The sequence below is a fragment of the Paramisgurnus dabryanus genome, chromosome 24, assembly GCF_030506205.2.
Source record: "Paramisgurnus dabryanus chromosome 24, PD_genome_1.1, whole genome shotgun sequence".
Classification (NCBI taxonomy): domain Eukaryota; kingdom Metazoa; phylum Chordata; class Actinopteri; order Cypriniformes; family Cobitidae; genus Paramisgurnus; species Paramisgurnus dabryanus.
In genome coordinates this window covers 24,043,909-24,068,089 of record NC_133360.1, presented here as the reverse complement: position 1 = coordinate 24,068,089, position 24,181 = coordinate 24,043,909, and the positions used below count along the sequence as shown (strand labels likewise).

The 24,181-nt window shown below is 39.0% G+C and overlaps 1 protein-coding gene across 3 annotated transcripts; it reads left to right on the top strand.

Moving 5' to 3' along the window:
• The first annotated feature begins 1,101 nt into the window (after positions 1–1,101).
• Positions 1,102–23,393, top strand: vtg8 (vitellogenin 8). Of its 3 annotated transcripts, XM_065259560.2 has the most exons (30): positions 1,102–1,248; positions 1,581–1,829; positions 1,912–2,073; positions 2,149–2,285; positions 2,371–2,521; positions 4,071–4,228; positions 4,303–4,468; positions 4,559–4,684; positions 4,856–5,059; positions 5,155–5,372; positions 6,768–6,865; positions 12,777–12,901; positions 12,982–13,077; positions 13,305–13,424; positions 13,681–13,867; positions 13,936–14,215; positions 14,314–14,446; positions 15,881–16,082; positions 16,930–17,198; positions 19,288–19,338; positions 19,451–19,657; positions 19,737–19,879; positions 20,102–20,240; positions 20,747–20,873; positions 20,954–21,137; positions 21,213–21,307; positions 21,421–21,515; positions 21,607–21,772; positions 22,655–22,813; positions 22,902–23,392. In XM_065259560.2, the coding sequence occupies exons 3-30, from the start codon at positions 2,023–2,025 to the stop codon at positions 23,009–23,011; spliced, it is 4,197 nt and encodes a 1,398-aa protein (XP_065115632.2). In that variant the 5' UTR covers positions 1,102–1,248; positions 1,581–1,829; positions 1,912–2,022; the 3' UTR covers positions 23,012–23,392. The 3 variants fall into 3 exon arrangements, 2 of the variants coding, with proteins under 2 accessions (XP_065115632.2, XP_073669605.1); XM_073813504.1 differs by lacking the exons at positions 1,102–1,248; positions 19,288–19,338 and having other exon boundaries at positions 1,709–1,829; positions 22,902–23,393; XR_010529309.2 differs by lacking the exons at positions 1,102–1,248; positions 22,655–22,813; positions 22,902–23,392 and having other exon boundaries at positions 1,709–1,829; positions 21,425–21,515; positions 21,607–21,745.
• The last annotated feature ends 788 nt before the right edge of the window (positions 23,394–24,181 follow it).

Genomic DNA, 24,181 nt, shown 5'->3' with positions numbered 1-24,181 from the left:
GTTCCAGACAGGCTAACTATTGCGGCATAAGTATATTACATGAACACCCCTTCAAGTAAAGTGTTACCAGAATTAGTAATGAATACTTAAATAATCTTTAAATATTTTTATTTTTGTGCATATATCATATATTTTTTGCTTCTATTTTAGTATACAGTACTGTGCAAAAGTCTTAGGCCACCATGCTACAATTAGATTTGTTGTTTTTGCAATGTATAATGATCATATATAATTGTTTCTCAGTCTCTTTAATAGAATACATCCAGAAAATACAGGAAATGTGTATTAAAAACTGTATAAAAATGTAAACCGATGTGTCAATTTTTTAGGGTAAACTCCCACTTGAGCAATAACAGGAAATTGCAGGATCTCTTAAAATAAATGCTAATTTCTAATTTTAAAGAAATTAGTCTTTTTACTTTTTACATTCTGCTCAAAAATTCTCAAGACATTTAGTCATGAACTTTTTTTGTTTTTTTTACAAATTTCCTATATTTTCTGTTTGTGTCTTAATAAAACAGATTGAAAAATATATGGATGGACATTTAAAACAACTTCTAGAACAACAAGTCTGGTGGTGGTGGCCTAAGACTTGCAAAGTATTGTATGTTAATACATATGAATATATTGTTACAACATTGTAGGCTTTCTCTCTAGATCTAATGATAAATGGATCAAGCATTGAAGTCCAGGTTACCCTGGTCTCTCATGCACTTCTCTGTTAAACCAATGAGCTGCTTAGACTGGATACATGTTGATTCTAGTTAATCATACATTAGTATCAATATTTTGCCAGCAAAGCTTGACTCTAAAGCCATAACCATGAGAGCTGTTATCATCATGACCCTGACAATAGCCCTTGTGGGTAAGTAACCTAAAATTTAAATCATTGTTCATTAGTAAAAAAATCATAATACCCATTTCCAATAAAACCAAAATTTCAGGACTACTATTAAACTTTCCTTGATATTGCAGCAAGCCACCATGTAGATCTTGGTAAGCAAACTGTAAAATCGAATTTTATTGTATAAATCTCATTTTATTGTGTAAATATTATGCATCTTCAAATGTGTAAATATGTTATTTTGCATTTTAGTCCCTGTGTTGGCAGGAACTGAAACCTTTGTGTACAGATATGAAGCTTTGCTCTTTAGCGGTTTTCACCAAGAGGGTCTGGCCAGAGCCGGCATCAAGATCAACAGCAAGGTGTACATTAGTGCCGTATCTGACAATACATACATCCTTAAGGTAAGCAGACATACCAAGAATAACGAGTATTTTTACTAACAAATCTAGGCTAAAGTCTCATAACGTAATACTGAGATTAGCATCAACGTTTGATTTTAATCATTGATTTCACTTTAAAGAGAGAGTTCACCCAAAAATGACAATTTCGTCATCATTTACTCACCATCATGTTGTTCTAAACCTGTACAAGTTTTTTTTTATTCTGATGAACACAAAAGGAGATATTTTGATAAATGATGGTACCATTGACGCTACCAATTATACGCAAGCTCGCATATAATTGAAAAGCAGCACGTAAATGTATGACTACTAATAGTTTGACATTTCTTCAGCTTTTACATCTTCAGCTTTTTGAGTACAATGGAGTCTGGCCTACAAGTACGTTTTTTACTACTAAGCTTTCTTCAGCCCTGGCCACACAGCTGCAGATTCCTATTAAATTTGAATACCATAATGGTGTAGTTGGAAGGATATTCGCACCTTCAGAAGTCCCAACCACCATTGTCAACTTGCACAGGGGAATATTAAACATCCTTCAGCTCAACCTCAAGAACACTGAGAACATCTATGAGATTGAAGAAGTGAGATCAACAGAAATAAAAATTCAGTATATGAATCTAGATATTCAGTTCAGTCTTAATGCATTGTCTTGTTTCTGATAAGGATGGAGTTCATGGCATCTGCAGAACTCAATATGTTGTCCGTGAAGATGAAAAAACAAACAATGTTGTCATCACCAAGTCCAAGGATCTTAACCATTGCCAAGAGAGGATAATGAAGGATGTTGGCTTAACCTACATTGAAAACTGCGCCGACTGTCAGGAGGTCAGACTAAGAATTCTCCTGAAGTTATCTAAGCTAAAGTTAACAATTTTGATAATGCTGATTTTCTCAAAATAGGGAGTAAAAAGCATCACTGGAGCTGTAACGTACAACTACATCATGAGGCCAATACCCATTGGTCTTCGGATCACTGAAGCAACAGTCCAAGAGCTTCATCAGTTTACACATCTTGATGAGACACAAATGGAAATCAGGTTAATTTGTATATACTTTTATTGTTGACGCGCAAACAAAAGTATAGATTGGCATGGGAAAAATATGTTTTAATTTTTTTTTCAGACAAACCCTAACTTTTTTGGAGACTAAAGCAAATCCCATCATTTTAATCAGTGCTGAATATTTAGCTCGTGGATCTTTACGATACGAATTTAGTACTGAGACTCTCTGGAGCAGCATTCAGCTAATGAGAATAAGTAATCCACAGGCTCAGGTGAGAATATATTATATATGATATGTGACCATGTCTGTGAAAACAAAAGTAAAGTCTTTAAGCAAAAAATCTGCCAATTGGGTAAGCAAATGTTTCTTGAATTTTTCTTGAATTTAGTGTATTAGAAAAATGTTCAAGATTTTTTGCTTACCCCATTGGCAGATTTTTTGTTGTTGCTTGTTTTATGCACAAAATCACTTCAATTTGATATTTTTGGTCTAAAAACTAGACTTATTTTCTTGGGTGTTTTTGCTCATCAAGAAAAAGCATCTTAATTTTTTTTAAAACAAGACAAAAATACTAAGAAAATTGTTTCTTGAAAATCATTTTTTGCAGTGCAGAGGGGCAGGGTTTAGATTAATCCAGGATAAGGCCTTAGTTATTTTAGAATATTTAAGTAGTTTTTACAAATAAACATTAAAAAACTAAACTGGTGCGCATCCTGAGACAAAACAATGGGTGTCATTAATTTAGCATGCGTACTCACAAGTTTTTGCATGAGATGTGCGTACGGATGTTTTCACGAACAAATTGTGATTCGACAAAAACTTTCAATCAAAATTTCTTGTAAATGTACGCAACGATTCAAGAAAACCTAAAACTATTTGTACGCAATAATCCCGCATGCTATAATCAAATACTAGGCTATGATTATAATGTTTATAATAATGTTGATATGTAAAATTAACATGATTATATTTTATATTATAATATTTTCTGTATTATATATTATTATACATGATCTATATTATTATTATTATTATTATTATTATAAACATTATTTTATATATTATTATAGCCTACTTATTTTAACTACACAAATAAAGAAGATGCACGTAATGACAAATCGTCACGCTTTCCTTCCTCACTTTTTAAATCTGTATGAAAGCGTCTGCTTAATGCCTAATGTAAACGTCACGTAAATGTAATTAGAAGTCCAAACGTCAATCACTTGATCTCCTGTCTGTTTTATTTTAGATACAGATGTGCGTCTCTGTCATATTAATTAAATGTCATATTTGTTAACGCATCCAATACTACTTTAATGTTAATACAGTCGGTGGACAGCACTGGCTTCATCCAGCAACAGCAAAACCTCACAAATAAAAATTTCTAATCAAAACGTAACTTTACCGATAATAAATATGATCATGGATTTCTTTTCAAACAAGTACAAGAACAAACTCATGTGCGTACACATGGGTTGTGAATTAGGTGGAAAGTTTTTGTGAGAAGTTTAAGTGTGCGTATAAATACGAAAAATGTATGCAATTATTAGTGAATGAGACCCAATGGTACGGATATATGTTAAAATATGTCAGTACACGGTGTTTTGAAACTAGAATAAGACCTGTCCGGAAAACAGCCTCATAATCTAATGATGAGATTTGGAGCATCATAGTTTGAATTCAATATTTGACATGATCTATGTCAATTTTAAAGATATCAAGGTTATATTTTCACAGAATGCTCTTGACATTATGTAGGGTAGAGTTGAGTTAGTATGTCATATTATTATTATAATAGCTTTCTATATTTTTTCATTAAGATAGTAGATGCTCTGAATCACCTTGCTACCATAAAACTGGAAGAGGTCCATGAAGATGTTCCTTTAAAATTTATTCATCTTATCCAGCTTATGCGTTTTGGAAATCTTGCTGATATTGAAGGAATCTGGGCTCAGTTCAAAACCAAACCAAATGTCAGGTACATTCAGGTTTAATTCAGTCTTAAACCGTTATGTGGACATTTTTACTTATCTACAGTATAACTCTTCTTAGGAAATGGATCCTAGATGCAGTTCCTGCTGTTGGCACTCTAGCTGCTTTGAAATTCATAAAGAAGTCATTTTTGGCAGGTGAACTTTCCATCCCTGAGTTTACTCAGGTCCTTCTGGCTATGGTGCACATGGTCACTGCTGATTTGGACACTATTAAGATGTACTCAGTATGTATACTCATATATGAAGATTAAATCAAGTTGTAAACTCCTAGCATGTCATATAATGTCTATAACCTGTTTGTATATAAACACAAGGGTCTGGTTATGAGTCACAAGGTTCAGCAAATACCAGGTATACGTGAGGTTGCCATGCTTGGCTATGGGACAGTGATTGCCAGGTACTGCGCTGGAGCTCATGTATGCCCAGTGGAGATTTTAAAGGTAAAACAAATTCTTAACTTTATTTATTTTATTTATATGAGTGTATATGTATGACCCTGTCTGTGAAATCTAGGCTGAGCTTTTACAGAATGTTCCTTACATTATGTAGGATCATTTTATTTACAGTCAGGGTCACATATGTAGAGATAATTCTTTCTCTTTTTCTTCAAGCCTATTCATGACATTGCAGCTGAAGTGACTGCTAAGAATGATATTGCGGAAATCACTCTGATTCTAAAAGTCTTGGGCAATGCTTGTCATCCTGCTAGCATTAAACCCATTGTTAAGGTTCTATCTACATCTGCATTCCCCTTGAAAGTTAAAGTGGACGCCATTTTGGCTCTAAAAGCTATTGCTAAAAATGAACCCAAACAGGTTAGTTAGAGATATCTGAGTTTTGCTATGCTATATTACTAAATTGTGAATGATCACGTTAGTAATTGCCTTGTTTATTTATGTTTGCGCTTCAGGTGCAAGAAGTAGTTCTGCAGATCTTTATGAACAAGGATCTCCACCCTGAGCTGCGCATGGTCGCATGGATTGCTCTTTTCGAGACAAAGCCAGGCATGGGTCTGGTGACCACTCTTGCACGTGTTCTGCAGAAGGAGACAAATTTACAGGTGGCCAGCCTTGCATACTCTCATATCAAAGCTTTGACAAAGAGTACTTCACCTGACCTCTCTTCAGTGTGAGTTACACTCAACACATGTCTGAAATACAGTGGGGTCCGCAAGTCTGAAAAACTAAATTTAATATCTCATTTAAATCTTGAAATTGTTACTGAATTTAAATAGGGTACATATATTTTAGCAAAAATGTGTTCCACCTAAACCAAGAACAAGCCAAAAGTGTGTTGAGACCAAGGGACAACCTTCTGTTCTCTGTTGTGAAGCCAACAGGCAAGTGACATAACTGTGATTCATCTGCTTTCAATACTGCTAGGCAGGCATGGTTTTTGCCCATTAAGCTGCAAAGAAGGTGATAGCAGGCTCTGCCTACTTTGGGCTTCAAAAAGGCAAAGTCAAGGCCATCTTAAATAGGACCTGCCAGACAAAGTGAAGTAGACAAAAAGATAATCAAAAGCTACACATAATGTGAAAGTAAAGTAATTGTGATCTATCTTTCTGGAAAAGGTTATAAAGCCATTTCTAAAGTTTTGGGACTTCAGCGAACCACAGTGAGAGCCATTATCCACAAACGTTGAAAACATGAAACAATGGAGAACTTTCCCAGGAGTTGCCGGTCGATCACAATTACCACAAGAGCACAGCAACGACTCATCCAAAAGGTCACAAAAGACCCTACAACAACATCCACAGAAATGCAGGCCTCACTTGCCGCAATTATAGTCAGTGTTCATGACTCCACCATAAGAAACAGACTGGGCAAAAATGATCTGCATGGCAGAGTTCCAAGACGAAAACCAAACTAATGCAAACTTGGGTTCTGCAGCAGGACAATAATCCAAAACACACCAGCAAGTCAACCTCTGAATGGCTGAAGAAAAACAAAATGAGATTTTGGAGTGGCCTAGTCAAAGTCCTGAGTTCTGAGTTCCTGAGAACTCAGGAAAGCAACATCATCTTGGAAGGAAGCAGAGAAGATCGCCCAACATCGAACCACCTGGAGGAAGTTCCCCAACAGAGCAAAAGGGTGTAGAAGAAGAAGTCAAAGTCCTGACGTGAATCCTATTGCTATGCTGTGGCATTACTTAAAAAGGCGGTTCATGCTCAAAAACCCTCCAATGTGGCTGAATTACAACAATTATGCAAAGATGAGAACAGACTACTTGCAAGTTATCACAAACGCTTGATTGCAGTTGTTGCTGCTAAGGTTGGCCCAACCAGTTATTAGGTTTTGGGGCAAACACTTTTTCACGCAGGGCCATGTAGTTTTGGATTTAGTTTTTCCTTAATAATAAAAACCTTCAATTACAAATTGGTTGTTGTGTTCAATAAAAATTGTTTGAATATCTGAAACATTAAAGTGTGACATATGCAAAAACATAAGAAATCTGGAGGGGGGCCATTACTTTTTCACACCACTGTATATCTAACAATCACAATTGTTTTGTTTTTTTCAGTGCTGCAGCCTGCAGTGTTGCCATCAAGATGTTAAGCCCCAAACTGGACAAACTCAGCTACCGTTACAGCAAGGCATTACTCTTGGATGGTTATCAGAGTAAGGAAATCTTAATGGTAACACATGCACACCAATGTTTTCCTCTTAAGTGTTAAGAGGAAAGTGTTACTGTTTTCCAGTAATAACTGGTTGGGCCAACCTTAGCAGCAACAACTGCAATCAAGCGTTTGTGATAACTTGCAAGTAGTCTGTTCTCATCTTTGCATAATTGTTGTAATTCAGCCACATTGGAGGGTTTTTGAGCATGAACCGCCTTTTTAAGTAATGCCACAGCATAGCAATAGGATTCACGTCAGGACTTTGACTTCTTCTTCTACACCCTTTTGCTCTGTTGGGGAACTTCCTCCAGGTGGTTCGATGTTGGGCGATCTTCTCTGCTTCCTTCCAAGATGATGTTGCTTTCCTGAGTTCTCAGGAACTCAGAACTCAGGACTTTGACTAGGCCACTCCAAAATCTCATTTTGTTTTTCTTCAGCCATTCAGAGGTTGACTTGCTGGTGTGTTTTGGATTATTGTCCTGCTGCAGAACCCAAGTTTGCATTAGTTTGGTTTTCGTCTTGGAACTCTGCCATGCAGATCATTTTTGCCCAGTCTGTTTCTTATGGTGAAGCAGTTATCAACAGGAGTCCACAGAAACGTGTAAGTGTATTTGATTTTAGACTTGTGAAGTTTTAGCGCAGTGTCGTTGCTAAGAAACGCTCTCTTGTTTACCTTTGTCTCACGTGCTGCAATCCGCGTTTGTTCTCGCGTGTCCTCGCGTGCTTTAGTGTATTACAGTAAATACAGTAGTAGTTTCGGCCATTAACGTGTTGTTGATTGTTTTCGGGCGTGGCCAACGCCAGGAGAGTATTTAAACAGCAGTAAACAGTTCAGTCTTCAGGTGAAGCAGTTATCAACAGGAGTCCACAGAAACGTGTAAGTGTATTTGATTTTAGACTTGTGAAGTTTTAGCGCAGTGTCGTTGCTAAGAAACGCTCTCTTGTTTACCTTTGTCTCACGTGCTGCAATCCGCGTTTGTTCTCGCGTGTCCTCGCGTGCTTTAGTGTATTACAGTAAATACAGTAGTAGTTTCGGCCATTAACGTGTTGTTGATTGTTTTCGGGCGTGGCCAACGCCAGGAGAGTATTTAAACAGCAGTAAACAGTTCAGTCTTCAGGTGAAGCAGTTATCAACAGGAGTCCACAGAAACGTGTAAGTGTATTTGATTTTAGACTTGTGAAGTTTTAGCGCAGTGTCGTTGCTAAGAAACGCTCTCTTGTTTACCTTTGTCTCACGTGCTGCAATCCGCGTTTGTTCTCGCGTGTCCTCGCGTGCTTTAGTGTATTACAGTAAATACAGTAGTAGTTTCGGCCATTAACGTGTTGTTGATTGTTTTCGGGCGTGGCCAACGCCAGGAGAGTATTTAAACAGCAGTAAACAGTTCAGTCTTCAGGTGAAGCAGTTATCAACAGGAGTCCACAGAAACGTGTAAGTGTATTTGATTTTAGACTTGTGAAGTTTTAGCGCAGTGTCGTTGCTAAGAAACGCTCTCTTGTTTACCTTTGTCTCACGTGCTGCAATCCGCGTTTGTTCTCGCGTGTCCTCGCGTGCTTTAGTGTATTACAGTAAATACAGTAGTAGTTTCGGCCATTAACGTGTTGTTGATTGTTTTCGGGCGTGGCCAACGCCAGGAGAGTATTTAAACAGCAGTAAACAGTTCAGTCTTCAGGTGAAGCAGTTATCAACAGGAGTCCACAGAAACGTGTAAGTGTATTTGATTTTAGACTTGTGAAGTTTTAGCGCAGTGTCGTTGCTAAGAAACGCTCTCTTGTTTACCTTTGTCTCACGTGCTGCAATCCGCGTTTGTTCTCGCGTGTCCTCGCGTGCTTTAGTGTATTACAGTAAATACAGTAGTAGTTTCGGCCATTAACGTGTTGTTGATTGTTTTCGGGCGTGGCCAACGCCAGGAGAGTATTTAAACAGCAGTAAACAGTTCAGTCTTCAGGTGAAGCAGTTATCAACAGGAGTCCACAGAAACGTGTAAGTGTATTTGATTTTAGACTTGTGAAGTTTTAGCGCAGTGTCGTTGCTAAGAAACGCTCTCTTGTTTACCTTTGTCTCACGTGCTGCAATCCGCGTTTGTTCTCGCGTGTCCTCGCGTGCTTTAGTGTATTACAGTAAATACAGTAGTAGTTTCGGCCATTAACGTGTTGTTGATTGTTTTCGGGCGTGGCCAACGCCAGGAGAGTATTTAAACAGCAGTAAACAGTTCAGTCTTCAGGTGAAGCAGTTATCAACAGGAGTCCACAGAAACGTGTAAGTGTATTTGATTTTAGACTTGTGAAGTTTTAGCGCAGTGTCGTTGCTAAGAAACGCTCTCTTGTTTACCTTTGTCTCACGTGCTGCAATCCGCGTTTGTTCTCGCGTGTCCTCGCGTGCTTTAGTGTATTACAGTAAATACAGTAGTAGTTTCGGCCATTAACGTGTTGTTGATTGTTTTCGGGCGTGGCCTGCTGAGTTTCAGCCCACATTTGAAGCACTTATTAAAGCAGGCAGTCCACCGCGGCAGCGGTCGCGTGCAGCCCTCGTCGTGTGAAGACCGAAGAGTGTAAAGACCATCGACTCTACCTGCGCGACTCCACCGAGCAGGGACACCGACTGGGCACTTGAGTATTGCACTTTTTGTACTAACTTTTTATATTTTTCTATTTATCTATATAGCACTCTTTTTCCTCTCTTTTACATTTCCTATTCTTATAATTTTACTATGTGCTTTCAAATCTCTACTGTCATTACAACTCGTAAATCTGTTGTATCACGTCGCCGTGGGAGAAATATTAATAACCTCCGCACTCTCCCACCTTCCACTATTGCCTCACTCTCTCTTCCCATTGGCTTATGGAACTGCCAATCTGCTGTCAACAAAGCAGATTTCATTACTGCCATTGCCTCACATTCTGGCCTTTCTGTTTTAGCACTTACTGAGACATGGATTAAACCAGAGGACACGGCCACTCCGGCTGCCCTCTCCAACAACTACACTTTCTCACACAGTCCCCGCACAACAGGAAGGGGTGGAGGAACTGGTCTGCTCATCCCAAAGGACTGGAAATTCCAACAGCAAACCCCCTCATGTGACAGCAACTCTTTCGAATCGCATATTGTTACTATCATCCACCCTACTAAAATGCATTTTTTAGTTATCTATCGCCCCCCAGGTCAACTTGGACACTTCTTGGAGGAGTTAGATGTACTTCTGTCTTCATTCCCTGAGGATGGTACTCCTTTAGTAGTACTTGGTGACTTCAATATCCACCTGGAGAAACCACAGGCAGCTGACTTCAACACCCTGACTGCGTCGTTTGACCTCAAGCGAGTCCCTACTTCACCAACACACAGGTCTGGTAATCTTTTAGATCTTATCTACACACGCTGTTGTTCCACCTACCACACCCAGGTCACCCCACTTCACACATCTGATCACTTCCTAATTACTCTCGACCTCGACCTGACTCCCCCTGTCGCTACATACGATCCCCCATTGGTCACGTTCAGGCGCAACCTGCGCACGCTCTCTCCCTCCCGCTTATCCTCTGCGATTGTTTCCACGCTGCCCGCTCCCAGCCAACTCTCTCTGTTAGATACTGACAATGCCACAGACACACTTTGTTCCACTCTTACATCCTGCTTAGACACATTATGCCCTCTGACATCTGGACCGGCCCGGGTCACACCTTCTGCTCCTTGGCTAACTGAGGTTCTCCGTGAGCATCGCTCCACACTCAGGGCTACAGAGAGGAAGTGGCGCAGATCGAATGATCCTTCTGATCTCTGCCTCTATCAGTCTCTTCTTGCCTCCTTCTCCAAGGATGTCTCCTCTGCAAAGACCCTATACTACCATTCAAAGATTAACAACTCACCTGACTCTCACACTCTCTTCAAGACCTTCTCTACCCTTCTTTGTCCCCCTGCCCCTCCACCTTCATCCGACCTAACGGCTGATGATTTTGCTTCCTTCTTTGTGAAGAAAACGAAAACTATTAGCAGTCAGTTCTCCGAGCCGCCGCTTCTTGCGCATTCTCAAATCCCTGAGACATGCTCCCTTCCCTCCTTCTCTCTCCTATCCGAAGCAGATGTTTCCAAGGTCTTGGCTTCTAATCATCCGACTACCTGCCCGCTAGATCCCATACCCACCCATCTCCTCCAGGCCATCTCTCCGTCTGTTATCCCTGCTCTCACTCACATTATCAATTCATCCCTTTCCACTGGCACCTTCCCTGTAGCATTTAAAGAGGCCCGGATAACCCCGTTGCTGAAGAAACCCACTCTCAATCCTGCTATGCTAGAGAACTACAGACCCGTTTCTCTTCTTCCCTTCATTTCCAAGACTCTTGAACGCATTGTGTTCAACCAGCTCTCCACTTTCTTCACACAAAATAACCTCCTGGATAGCAATCAGTCTGGATTCAAAAGTGGTCACTCCACTGAGACTGCGCTGCTATCAGTCATTGAGGCCCTAAGGCAGGCAAGGGCAGCCTCCAAATCATCTGTGCTGATCTTACTGGATCTATCTGCAGCTTTTGACACCGTCAATCACCGCATCCTCCTGTCGACTCTCATGTCTATGGGTGTCACTGACACAGCGCTTTTATGGTTCAAGTCGTACCTCTCAGATAGGTCATTTCGGGTATCCTGGAGAGGTGACGTCTCCGAACCCCAACGTCTAGATACCGGGGTCCCTCAAGGCTCTGTGCTTGGACCGCTGCTCTTTTCGATATACATGACATCCCTGGGCTCTGTCATTCGGAAACATGGCTTTTCCTACCACTGCTATGCAGACGACACTCAACTCCACTTGTCGTTCCACCCTGATGATCCTACGGTTTCTGCCCGCATCTCGGCATGCCTGAGGGACATCTCACTCTGGATGAAGGATCACCATCTCCAGCTTAACCTTGCGAAGACAGAACTGCTTGTCATATCATCCGAACCAAAGATTCAGCACAACTTTTCCATTCAGCTAGGTTCCTCGACCATCACGCCTTCCAAGACGGCCAAAAACCTGGGAGTGGTCATTGATGATCGGCTTAGCTTCACGGAGCATGTTGCCAGCACCGCTCGCTCTTGTAGATTCATCCTCTACAATATTAGGAAAATTAGACCTTTCCTAGATGAGCATGCTACGCAGGTCCTGGTCCAAGCTCTTGTCCTGTCCAGGCTGGACTACTGCAATGCGCTACTGGCAGGACTTCCAGCCTGCACGACCAAACCCTTACAGATGATTCAGAACGCAGCGGCAAGAGTGGTCTTCAATGAGCCAAAGAGGGCGCACGTCACTCCTCTCTTTGTCAAGTTACACTGGCTTCCTATAGCAGCCCGCATCAAATTTAAGGCTCTGCTCCTGGCCTTTAAAACCACCACTGGGTCAGCACCCCCTTACCTTCGCTTGCTTATAGAGCCTTATGTACCCTCTCGATCACTGCGCTCTGCCACCGAGCGACGACTTGTGGTACCATCTCAAAAAGGGAAGAAAACACTAACGCGTACCTTCTCAGGAACTGTCCCACAACTGTGGAATGATCTGCCGGTCGTGACACGATCAGCTGACACTGTAGCTGTCTTTAAGACTCGGCTAAAAACCCATCTCTTCCACCATTACCTAACTTCCTAATTACAGATTTACTATCTTTATTTAGTTACCCTTCTCTTTATCTCTTTCTCTATCTACCTTCCTCTTTATCTAAAAAAAAAAAAAAAAAAAAAAAAAAAAAAACCACTAACATACCCTTGGCTATGTATATTGTGTTGGACTTGATGAGACTATTTCCAGTGCACTTATGTATTGCTGTTCTTATGTTGCCATAATTGCTTCTATTGTCTACCTCACTTGTAAGTCGCTTTGGACAAAAGCGTCTGCTAAATGACTAAATGTAAATGTAATGTAAATGTACTAATCTGTTTCCTTGGTCAGATCCTCTAATGGCTGGTGTAGCTGGAAGTGCTTTCATCATCAATGATGTTGCCACCATCCTGCCCAGAGCTGTTCTAGCTAAAGCACGTGTTTACCTGGCTGGAGCTGCAGCCGATATGATTGAGGTACAGTTAGTTATAACTATTTCTGTGTTTCATTTCTTTTTCGAATTTCTGCATGACCTCAAAATAGTGATTGCATTCAGGTTGGTGTCAGAACCGATGGAATTCAGGAGGCCCTTTTTAAATCTCCATTTTTGAATGAGGACAGACTTCCCAGGATGAAACAAGTGCTTAATGCAGTAAGTGTATTATATTATAAAAATATTTAAGTAGTTTTTACAAACCCACCTTACTGGTGTGCATCTTGAGACAATACAATGGCACTGATATATGTTAAGATCTGACATGTATTTAAGTCGGGGACTAGGATAGGCTTTGTCCAGGAAACTACCCCAATATGTATTATTAATTCAATGTTTCTTTAAGATGACATATTTTCTTGTCTGTTAACTCTGGTACACTGCAGCTAAAGGCACTCAAGGCCATGCCAAACAAGCAGCCCTTGGGATCAATCTATGTGAAATTCCTTGGACAAGAAATTGCTTTTGCAAACATTGACAAAGCGGTTCTTGATCAAGCAACACAGGTATGTATTTTGGTCATATGTAGAAAGCAATAGCCATCATTGTTTGTTTTCAATTATTTATTTATTTTATTTCTTTTTGGGTGGGGCTATGGTTGGACATTTATTGATTTTTTTACTGACGGCCCAAATTTTGCCTTGTTTTAGCCTGGATGTCTGGGCTCTATTTAGACGTTATTTAAATGCAAAATGCTTGTTTGGCTCAAATTTCTTTGTAGTCGACTAAAGCATTTTTGGAAATATAAATCCATTTCTATAGTTTGCTGTTGGATGTTACATACGTGAGCTGGCTGTTGAAGCCCTTAAAGCCTTGCAGAATGGCATCGCCTTCCAGTATGCCAAGCCCCTGCTGGTAACAGAAATGAGGCGCATCTTTCCATCAGCAGCCGGTGTGCCCATGGAGCTCAGTTTGTACACTGCCGCTATTGTGGCTGCTTGTCTGAAAGGTAAACCTGTTTTAAAAAGAACAATCATTTATTTAAAAATTGTAAACCTGATATACTATTATGTCCAGTTCAGGCTATTGTTACACCACCTGTAAGCGAGACCATCAGTATCGCCCATCTGATGAAGACAGATGTGAAGTTAACTGCTGAGGTGTCACCAAGCGTTGCTCTACAAACATTTGCTGTAATGGGGATGAACACTGGCTTTATTCGGGCTGCTTCAATGGCTGGAGGAAAAATCCACACATTTTTGCCTCTGAAAGTCGAAGCCAAGTTTGACATCCCAAATGCTAATTTGAAGATACAGGCCTTCCCTGTTGTCTTTCCGGTGCATGTTGCAACTGCACGGTACACAATATTTGGACTAGTTATATATGCTTACCAACATTATCTTTACTACATTGATAGCTGAATTTCAATTTTCTTTCTGTTTAACACTACTGTAGTTTTAATACTTCGGCAGTAGCTGGACACATTGGGGAGGTCGTTGCAGAAAGGAGTATAACAATTGTGCCAGAAACAGTAGTTGTGCAACATTCTCAAGAAACACTTGGGTCTACAGGTTCAACTGGAGGTGTGGTAAGACAACGGTTGCATATGTGACTCTACTGTAAGAGCTCACAAGAACTGCTAATGCAATGGTCGGATTTAGCAGGAAATGTCAGTTGTTTTTCAATACACCTAAAGATAAGTACGTAAAGCCCAAAGCAAAGTTTGTTTTGTTACATTTACATGAACGTACTTGCACAGTCTACACAAACATTTGCGACAAAATGCAATGCATCTCCTGGGCTACATACTACTGTACATTCCTCTTTACACACATGCGCGACAGGTTACAAAAAATTCAGCGGTGCACAGACTATTGCATGCATACTATTCTGATCAGGAAATTTGCGTCATGTGCACTGTTCACATACCCTTGCATATGCGTTAAAACTGAACTTTACTTACAGCTTAACCTGCAATTGACCTATGGCTAAGCCACGCCCCACTCACTTGGACAAACAATCAACATCCGGTGACAGGCGCTATGGCAGCTGTCACAGTAGGAGACATTTCACAGGAGGCAATTGATGATTTTTGTAGACAAAAAGACTCTACATCATCTCGAAGTCACCAAAAGGGCATTAACTATGCATTGGAGGGTTATATTAATAATTTTATTGTTGAGAAGGTCGAATAGCTTCAGCTCCATGCAAAAATGAACATGTCACAGTGTAAACGCGATAAAACGCATCTCGTTGCCAACATGATCAAATTAAATATGTAAGTGTTACAGGTCTAAGTTGCATACGTTTTCAGGACAAGCCTTTTTAAAGCCTTATTACCATCTTTACCAAGAGTACCTATTCGTTAGTTTGGTGCTACAGTATTTACATGAATCATTCAGCACAACATTGCTATTACAAATAAAACATTTTATCTCGGTTATTTACAGACACGTTAATGAAGCTTAGTGACATGATGTACAACCGAGCTATAAGCTAACGTTAACGTTTTCTAATGTTAGGTTAACGTTACGTTAGAGATGTTAAAGATAACGTTCAAATACGTTGTTGACTTAGCTTAGAACAGATGTAGACATCCGTGTTTAATTTATCCACGTTCAGTTGGTGTTGAGGTTTACCGCATAACTTAATCCAGAGCAGACACTTATCTTGGTTGAGATGTGGCTTAGGAAAGGGTAAAAAATTCACAACGTTGCCCAGCATCTCGAGATACCTAGTGTCGGAGTTGCATGTACCCATGCACACCATTTGACCATTTTAAACTTAAAATATGACAAGAAAAAACATATAAAAACAAATGAAAACTGACTAACTGCAATGCATTTCAATGGACGTGAAAGCAGAGAATGTTCGAGTCTATTGGGTTGCTATCCACAGTGTGATTGGCTCATGGCCTTTGGGGGCGTGGCTTAGCCATAGGTCAATTCTATGTTTCAAACAGAGATGGCGAAAGAGAAGTAAAACTAATAGATTGCTAATCTTTTTGTTCTTGTTTACACAGTCATCTGAATCTGTTACGCCACCTGCTATGGAGTCTGAAATGAGAACTAATGTTCCAATACACAAAACTCTCTGTTCTGTTTTACCTCACATTGGAATCAAAGTATGCATGGAGGTTATGTCTTGTAATGCAGCCTTTATCGAAAACACCACCCTTTATAACATGATTGGACAGCATGGAGTACACATTACAATAGCTCGAGGCAAGTGACAATATTTAAACATATGGAAACGCAAGTGTGCTTGACTTAAAGGACAAGTTCAGTATTTTACACTTAAAGCCCTGTTTTAAGATTGAACGGTTGAAATTTCGACATATGCGGCTGGCCCGAGAATTTTCAGGTGTTTCTTGTATCACCCCCCACCTCTACAATGGCTGCATAGGTGCACTGGAACAAACCTTACTAAAATGCATTAAACTTTCGTTTAACAAGACGTGAAACGCACCGAGTAGTCAGGGGTGTTCACTGATATGCTCACACAAAAATCGCTGCAAAAGATGCTTTCCAACAGGTTTTATCGTAGTTTTTGTCCAACTCCATTGACTTGTATTAGATGTGCTGTGAGGTACGGTATAACTCTGCCGCGGGAAACGGAAATGGAGTTGTTTGTATTCTTGTAATTGGCAAAGGTGGATTATCGCCACCAACTGGGCTGGAGTGTCTATTATTCAAGCTCTCAATGGAAGAAGGTACGGGTGAGAGGGGTTTGGAAAAATAGGTCCACAAGTTTACAACGAATGGTAAAACACTTGTTGGAAAACATCTTTTGCAGCGATTTTTGTGTGAGCATATCAGTGAACACCCATGACCACTCGGTCAGTTTCACGTCTTTGTAAACGAAAGTTTAATGCATTTTAGGAAGAATTTTCCCAGTGCACCTATATAGCCATTGTAGAGGTGGGGGTTGATACAACAAACACCCGAAAATTCTCGGGCCAGCATCATTTGTCCAAATTTCAGTGAAAACAGGGCTTTAAGTGTAAAATACCGAACTTGTCCTTAAGTACTTTAGTGGAAATTTGTTATTTGATCATTTCTTCATTGACAGCCGATGGTCCTGCAGTTGAGGGTCTTGAGTTGGATGTCCAGGTGGGCCCAAGAGCAGCTAAGAAACTTCTTAAAAACATCAATGCTAATACAGAGACCTCCAAAGTCAGGAGCATACTACAGAAACTGAAGTTAACTTTGGAGGGTGAACAAAGGAACAACAATTTAAGCTCAACCAGGTTCTTCAAAGCCAATATATTCAACTCCCCTGACAGAAGCAGCAGCCAAAGCTTCAGTTCTAGCAGCTCTTCCAACTCCCATTTGTCGAAAGTGAGTCTTTTTATTAGGATAGATGACACTTCAGTTTATTCATCATTGTAAAAAAGTTAAGGTAACACTTTATTTAGATAGTCCACTTTAGACATTTTACTAACTATAAGTAACTTTGTAACTACTTATCAACTACCAATCTTTAGAGAATTAGTAGAATGTCTGCTTAATATCTACTAACACTTTTTGGTGATGATATCTCAAAAGACATTCAACTGTCTATAAGTATCTTTGCAGGTGCATGTCAACTTATTCCACTAACCCAAACCTCTTCCCTAACCCCAAGCTTTACAGTCTACTAATACACTAATGACAGTTAGTTGACGTATAGTTGCAAAATACTGAAAGTTAGTTGACATGTAGTTGCAAAGTTGTTTATAGTTAGTAGAATGTCTAAACTGGACTATCAAAATAAAGTGTAACCAAAGTGAATATCAATATCATTTAAAGGAGACATAAATTGAAAATCTGACTTTTTCCATGTGTTATAATTGGGCTCCCCAGTGCTTCTATCAACCTAGAAAATCTAAAAAGATCAATCCAGTAACTAAGTTTTGGTAAACCATTCTCTGTAAGCATGTGAAAAAATAGGACACTGAAATTTGGCTCCCCTTGTGATGTCAGAAGGGGATAATACCGCCCCTTAATCTGCACTATCCAACCACGGCACAGCCATTTAGTGCAGAGATCAGATCATTTGCATTTTAAAGGACACGCCCAGAAACGGCACATTTTAGCTCACACCTAAAAAAGTGGCAATTTTAACATGTTATAATAAATTATCTATATGGTATGTGGTTTGAGCTAGAATTTTACATACGTACTCTGGAGATACCAAAGATTTATTTTACTACTTAAAAAGTTTTGTAAAAATGTCCCCTTTAACTTATTTTAAAATTTATCATCATACGAAAAAGGTGGGTGACTATTTTGTTGCACAGCCTATACATACACACCACCTTAATGTTGGTTATTTGTATAGTATAGTATTTTTCATTTTATATATTTAATATCTCTTTTTACATATATTCCTTTGTTTATATACTTCCATTTAATGGCTTTATAACTATATATTTAACTTAAACTAAGGGATTAATATAGATGGAAATCAGTCATGTGACCTTTTACGTCATGCCGCCATCTTGAGGACCTACCGAGTACTACCAAACCACTGACAAGCATTGGTTAGCTTGCTACGATTTACGGATTTCTTATCTTTTACTGTCTATGATTCTTACTGATACAGTAAAGGGCTACGAAAGACAACATGTCGCATCTCGACTGTCATGAAAAGAAACGCTACTTTAAAAAATATATATCTTGGTTAGGGTGTGATGCCTACTCGATCCCTGATGCGTTCTTTCAGCCGCTGTCCGCTGCTACCGAACTACCACTATTTTACAACATAAGAAGGCGCAACACAAAATGAAACTTTGCTCGAAGTATCACCTGGATCTCTACACATGAACGTGAGCATTGAGAACATTTTTTGTGTACACAGAGTTTACTAGAAGGAAAGGTTTTGTACAAATGACTGTGGCTGTTATGTGTCCGCTCGCCGTCTCTGCCAGACGTAAATAATCGATTTCCGAATGCGAATGAATGAATCTCATATGAGGCTCCTTTTTCAACTAGAAGGTCAATATTGTTTTTCACTTGCGACAAAACAATGAATTATCCGTGCATTTTTATGGAACTATGCTTTAGGAGATATCAATCTTTACTCTCCTCCCTCCTTACGTCGCAATTGGAGATCGATACATCTTGACTGGGAAGAAGGCGGCGAGCGGACGCCAAATCATCCAAAGTCAGTTGTTCAAAACCTTTTTTAGTAAACTCTGTGTTCACAAACAATGTTCTCAATGCTCGAGTTCACGTGAAGAGACACAGGCGATACTTCGAGCAAAATATCATGTTGTGTTGAGCCTTCTTAGTGTTGTAAAAATAGCGATTTTGATGCTTACAGCATATGAAGGCATAGCTTCTAGTTCTTTTGCGACCACTTCAGGTCCTCAAAATGGCGGAAGACAAGTGAGTGACGTCAGCTGATATTCATGTATAGGGCAATAAAGGGCTTATCTTTTTCCAGGAGCTCTCCAATCAAAAAAGAAGTGAAGGTTTTAAGGCCATTCAGGAAGCGGTATGATCAGTTCATTTGATCAGTCTGTAATTTTATTTACCCTCTAATTACCACTTTGATGTTGTATTCCTAACATAGTGGTAAGCATTCACGTGTCTTTGCATTGCTATAGGCACGATTTCTTGGCGATTCTGTTCCTCCACTGGTTGCTATCATTGCACAAGTTGTAAGAGTTGATCGCAAGTTGCTGGGGTACCAGTTAGCTGCTTACTTGGACAAGCCCACCTCAAGAGTGCAGATCATTGTGGCCTCCATTGCAGAAAAAGACAACTGGATGATGTGCGTAGATAGTCTTCTGCTGAGTAAGCACAAAGCTGCTGTAAGAAAATCGAACTCGTTTACGGTTAAGTCACCTCTAACCGTTATGATGAAACATTGAAAACTTACTTCTAATCTAGGCAAAGATTGCCTGGGGTGCACAGGGCAAGCATTATGCAGCAACCATCAAAGTACAGACTGGTTCCTCAGATACAAGTCCTGTGGTCCATTTTAAAGTGAAGTGGGAGAAGTTGCCCACTTTCATCAAGAAGTATGCCAAGAGGTTGGTTCCTCTTAATCAAACTTTTATCTGTTGATCACACCTGAATACCACTGGGATTGGGAAATAGATATTTACGAGTAATCACTTTATTTATAGTATACTGACAAGTATATGTATATGGGAACAAGCCACCACTCAGTCCAGGTCTGTGAAAAGGTCAAATGTGTGTAGTGTTTGGTCAACTCACAGGCAAAACATTTTTCTTTAAATTTTTATTTCAAGGTTGTCCAAGTACATTCCTGCTGCAGCTCAAATGACTGGATTTTCCACCAACTATGTAAAAAACAATGCGAGACAGATTGAATTTATAATGCGTGTCCCAACTGAAAGAACCCTAGACATCGTTATCAAGACCCCAGCAGTAAGTAACAGTCTATTGTAACTAAAAAGGATTGTACCTGCATACCTATGCCTAAAATACGTTTTTCCTGGTATTTACACTGTCCTTGCAGTTTAATTTTTATAAAACACAGCCGGTTAAAACATGCAAAAGTTACAGTAAAGAATGATCAATATTCATCAGTAATTTGCCACTACGCTTCCTGTAAACGACAAGTTTTTGACATACCTCAGCCAAATACGATTGATCCTGACCATAGGCGCCAATTTCGATTTCCGCAAGTAGGTGTGCAACGCTTAGGTTGCTTAGTAACAGCAGACGCTACGGGAGCGCCAAAGTGCATTGGTAAGAAGGCGCAGTCGCACTTTCTGTGTGGCTTTAGACACTAAATGTAAGTTCCTCCAGTGCCTCTAGTGGACACTCCAACTGAAAGATGCAGCAATATGTACCAGGAGAAACATATTTGTGAAAAATTTAGGCATAGGTACATACGTAATTTCAAAGAGCCTGTGTATTTTGATTTACAGATGACACTGTCAAAGTCTGGCTTGGTTCTACCTCTTGCTTTGCCTTTTACAAGCGAGTCTACATATTCCGATGAAGAAAAAGATTTCAAAGGCATCATGTGGAATCTTTATATAGAGAGTAGTTCAGGTTTGTTAAAAACAGTTAATAAACAAACTTCATGTTTTGTAAAAAAAAAGTCTGCAACTTTTGTTCCTCTTGTGATTTAGCTAAATGCATTATGGTGGGAAAAACATTGACGACATTCAACAACAGGCAGTACAGCTTTGAAACTCCATATTCCTGTTACCAAGTCTTGGTTCAAGACTGTACTACAGAGCATAAATTCATGGTCCTAATGAGAAAGGATGATGTTTCTGAGCACAAAGTCCTGAAAGTTAAGGTGGCTGACATGTAAGTCCAGCCTTCTGGGTTCTTTATTTCATCTTTGCAGTATGTAGAAAATCACAATATTTCTTTACACAACAGTGATGTTGACCTATACCACCAAGAGAGTGCAATTAAATGTAAAATCAATGGAACTGAATTATCAACCAACAACCTCCCCTACAAGCACCTAAAAGGTTGAAAATCTTTTCACATCAAATGGTGAAATAAATGTGTCTTTTGATTATAACTGTTATGATATGCAATTAAATTTTTCAAAATAAATTAATGAGGCTTTTCTTTGACATAGAAAGCATACAAATTGTAAAGAAAGGTGAAGGTATCTCCCTCTATGCCCCAAACTATGGTCTTCAAGAGGTCTATTATACAACTGGACAGTGGAAGGTAACTGGACGATCAGTAATGATTTTATAGGAAACTGGTGGATATTGCCATCTAATTTAAAGTAAGATAAAAAATCTTCTTGATTCTGCAGATTTATATTGCGGACTGGATGAGAGGGCAGACGTGTGGTCTTTGTGGAAAAGCGGATGGAGAAATCAGGCAGGAGTATCACACACCCAGTGGATACCTGACCAAAAGCCCAATTGTCTTTGTCCACTCATGGGTGCTTACTGCTGAAAGTTGTCTTGATACTAACCGTAGGTGTTGAACTGTTAAAGGGATGGTTCGGCCAAAAATGATATTAAACCCATGATTTACTCACCCCCAAGCTGTCCGAGTTGCATATGTCCATCGTTTTTCAGACAAACACATTTTCGGATATTTTAAAAAATGTTTTAGATCTTTCAGTTGATTATATAAATAAATGTAATGTTACGGGGTCATCCCATAGTCCACGACCTTCAAGTCCAAAAAAAGTGCGTCCATCCTTCACAAATTAAATCCAAACGGCTCCAGAATGATAAACAAAGGTCTTCTGAGGGTAATCCGAGCGGTGTTGTTGTAGAAATATTCATATTTAAAACTTTATTAACGAAAATAAATACCTTCCGGTAGCGCCGCCATCTTAGACTCCTCTGTATTCAGGAGAGAGTATTAGCGTAGTGTACGCACTTTTCTTAGTGACGTATGACAAATTCGGAGGGCGGGGGCACAGAGCAGCAGCAGAGTAGCCTCCGTAGGCTGCGTAAGCTCTCATCCTGAATGCGGACGCGACTAAGATGGCGGCGCTACCGGAAGGTATTTATTTTCGTTAATAAGGTTTTAAATATGGATATTTTTTACAACAACACCGCACGGATTACCCTCAGAAGACCTTTGTTTATCATCCTGGAGCCGCTTGGATTTAATTTGTGAAGGATGGACGCACTTTTTTTGGACTTGAAGGTCGTGGACTATGGGTGGACCCCGTAACATTACATTTAATCAACTGAAAGATCTAAAACATTTTCTAAAATATCCTAAAATCATGGGTTTAATATCATTTTTGGCCGAACTATCCCTTTAACTATGTAACAACATTGTATTAACAAAATGTAGTGTAATGTAATCAAATTATTTATTGTATTTTTTTGTTGTAGAGTGTCACATGAAGCTTGAAACTGTGCAACTGGAAAGGCAGATGTCTGATAAATATCATTCTGAATGTTACTCCGTTGAGCCTCTGTTGCGCTGTTTACCCGGTTGTGTGCCAGTCAGGACTAACCATATCGTTGTCGAATACTACTGCTTTCCATCTAGTAAGATGTATTACCTCTAAATTTCCCCAATTTATATTGATTTTTGTATTTATTTAGCATTAATTATGATTTGATGCTTTGATTTTAGACTCCAGATTGAACTATACTGAAAATTTGAGCAGCAACTTTAAGAAGAATGAAGATCTGAGGGAAACAGAAGTTCACATGGACTGTTATTGCTCTGAAAGCTGTGTTTAAACTGTATGTCAGCTTTTTAAAGTGCATCTGATTGTGAAAATAAATATGTAACGTATGACTTTGCTATAGGTGGTCCTGTAAAAGATTTTATCCACATGAAATAAAGGTTTACATAAATCTGCAGATGATGGTGGCCTAAAATTGTCAAATAAATCATTGTCATTTGTATTGTGTTGTATTGTATTTGTAGCCATGTTTTGCATTTTTTAATATCACACAATCATCAATGACCATACAGAAATGTGATTTACAATTATTATCTTAATAAACAAGTCACTACTTTCTCACAATTAATAGGCTTAATCCAATAAATGACGTAACACTAATGTTTCAAGTTTTTTGGTCACATACATACATAATGTGCGGCTTGTATTGGTCACATACATGCATACAGTACAGCTTGTCTTATGTAATGCTTGGTACAAATTATTCCCACGCAGTTCATAGTAAGATATGTCAGTCAAGGTGTTTTTAAATGAAGGCACATGAAACATGCATGTTAGTCTGGGACTAAATGCATATAAATTTGATATGCATTGTGGTAAGCCAAAGGGTAGTAGTATAATGGTAGATGTGCAAAACAATCTAGATTATGTTTTGTAAATGTACATTGTACAAAGTCAAAGTTGAGTTGGAAAAAGTGGTTCTTACACTGCAAAAAAAATTATAATTTTCAATAAATTATTTCTTCGTATTTTTGTCTTGTTTTTTAGTTAAAATATCTAAAAATTCTTAAATTAGGATGCTTTTTCTTGATGAGCAAAACAACCCGAGAAAATAGGTCTAGTTTTTAGACCCAAAATATCTAATTTTAGTGATTTTGTGCATAAAACAAGCATCTTAATTTAAGAATTTTAAGATATTTTTTACTGAAAATAAGACAAAAATACTAAGAAAATTTTTTTTTTGAAAAGAAATGTTTCTTGACCTTATTACCATAATAATGCGTGTTGCCATTGCCTTGATATTGCATGTTTCTGTTACGAGAATCATCTTATACACAAAAAATCAGCAGCAAAGTGCACACTGCAAAAAATGACTTTCTTACTTAGTATTTTTGTCTTGTTTTCAGTAAAAATATCAAAAAATTCTTAAATTAAGATCTATTTTCTTGATGAGCAAAATGACCCAAAAAAAAAATCTAGTTTTTAGACCAAAAATATAAAATTT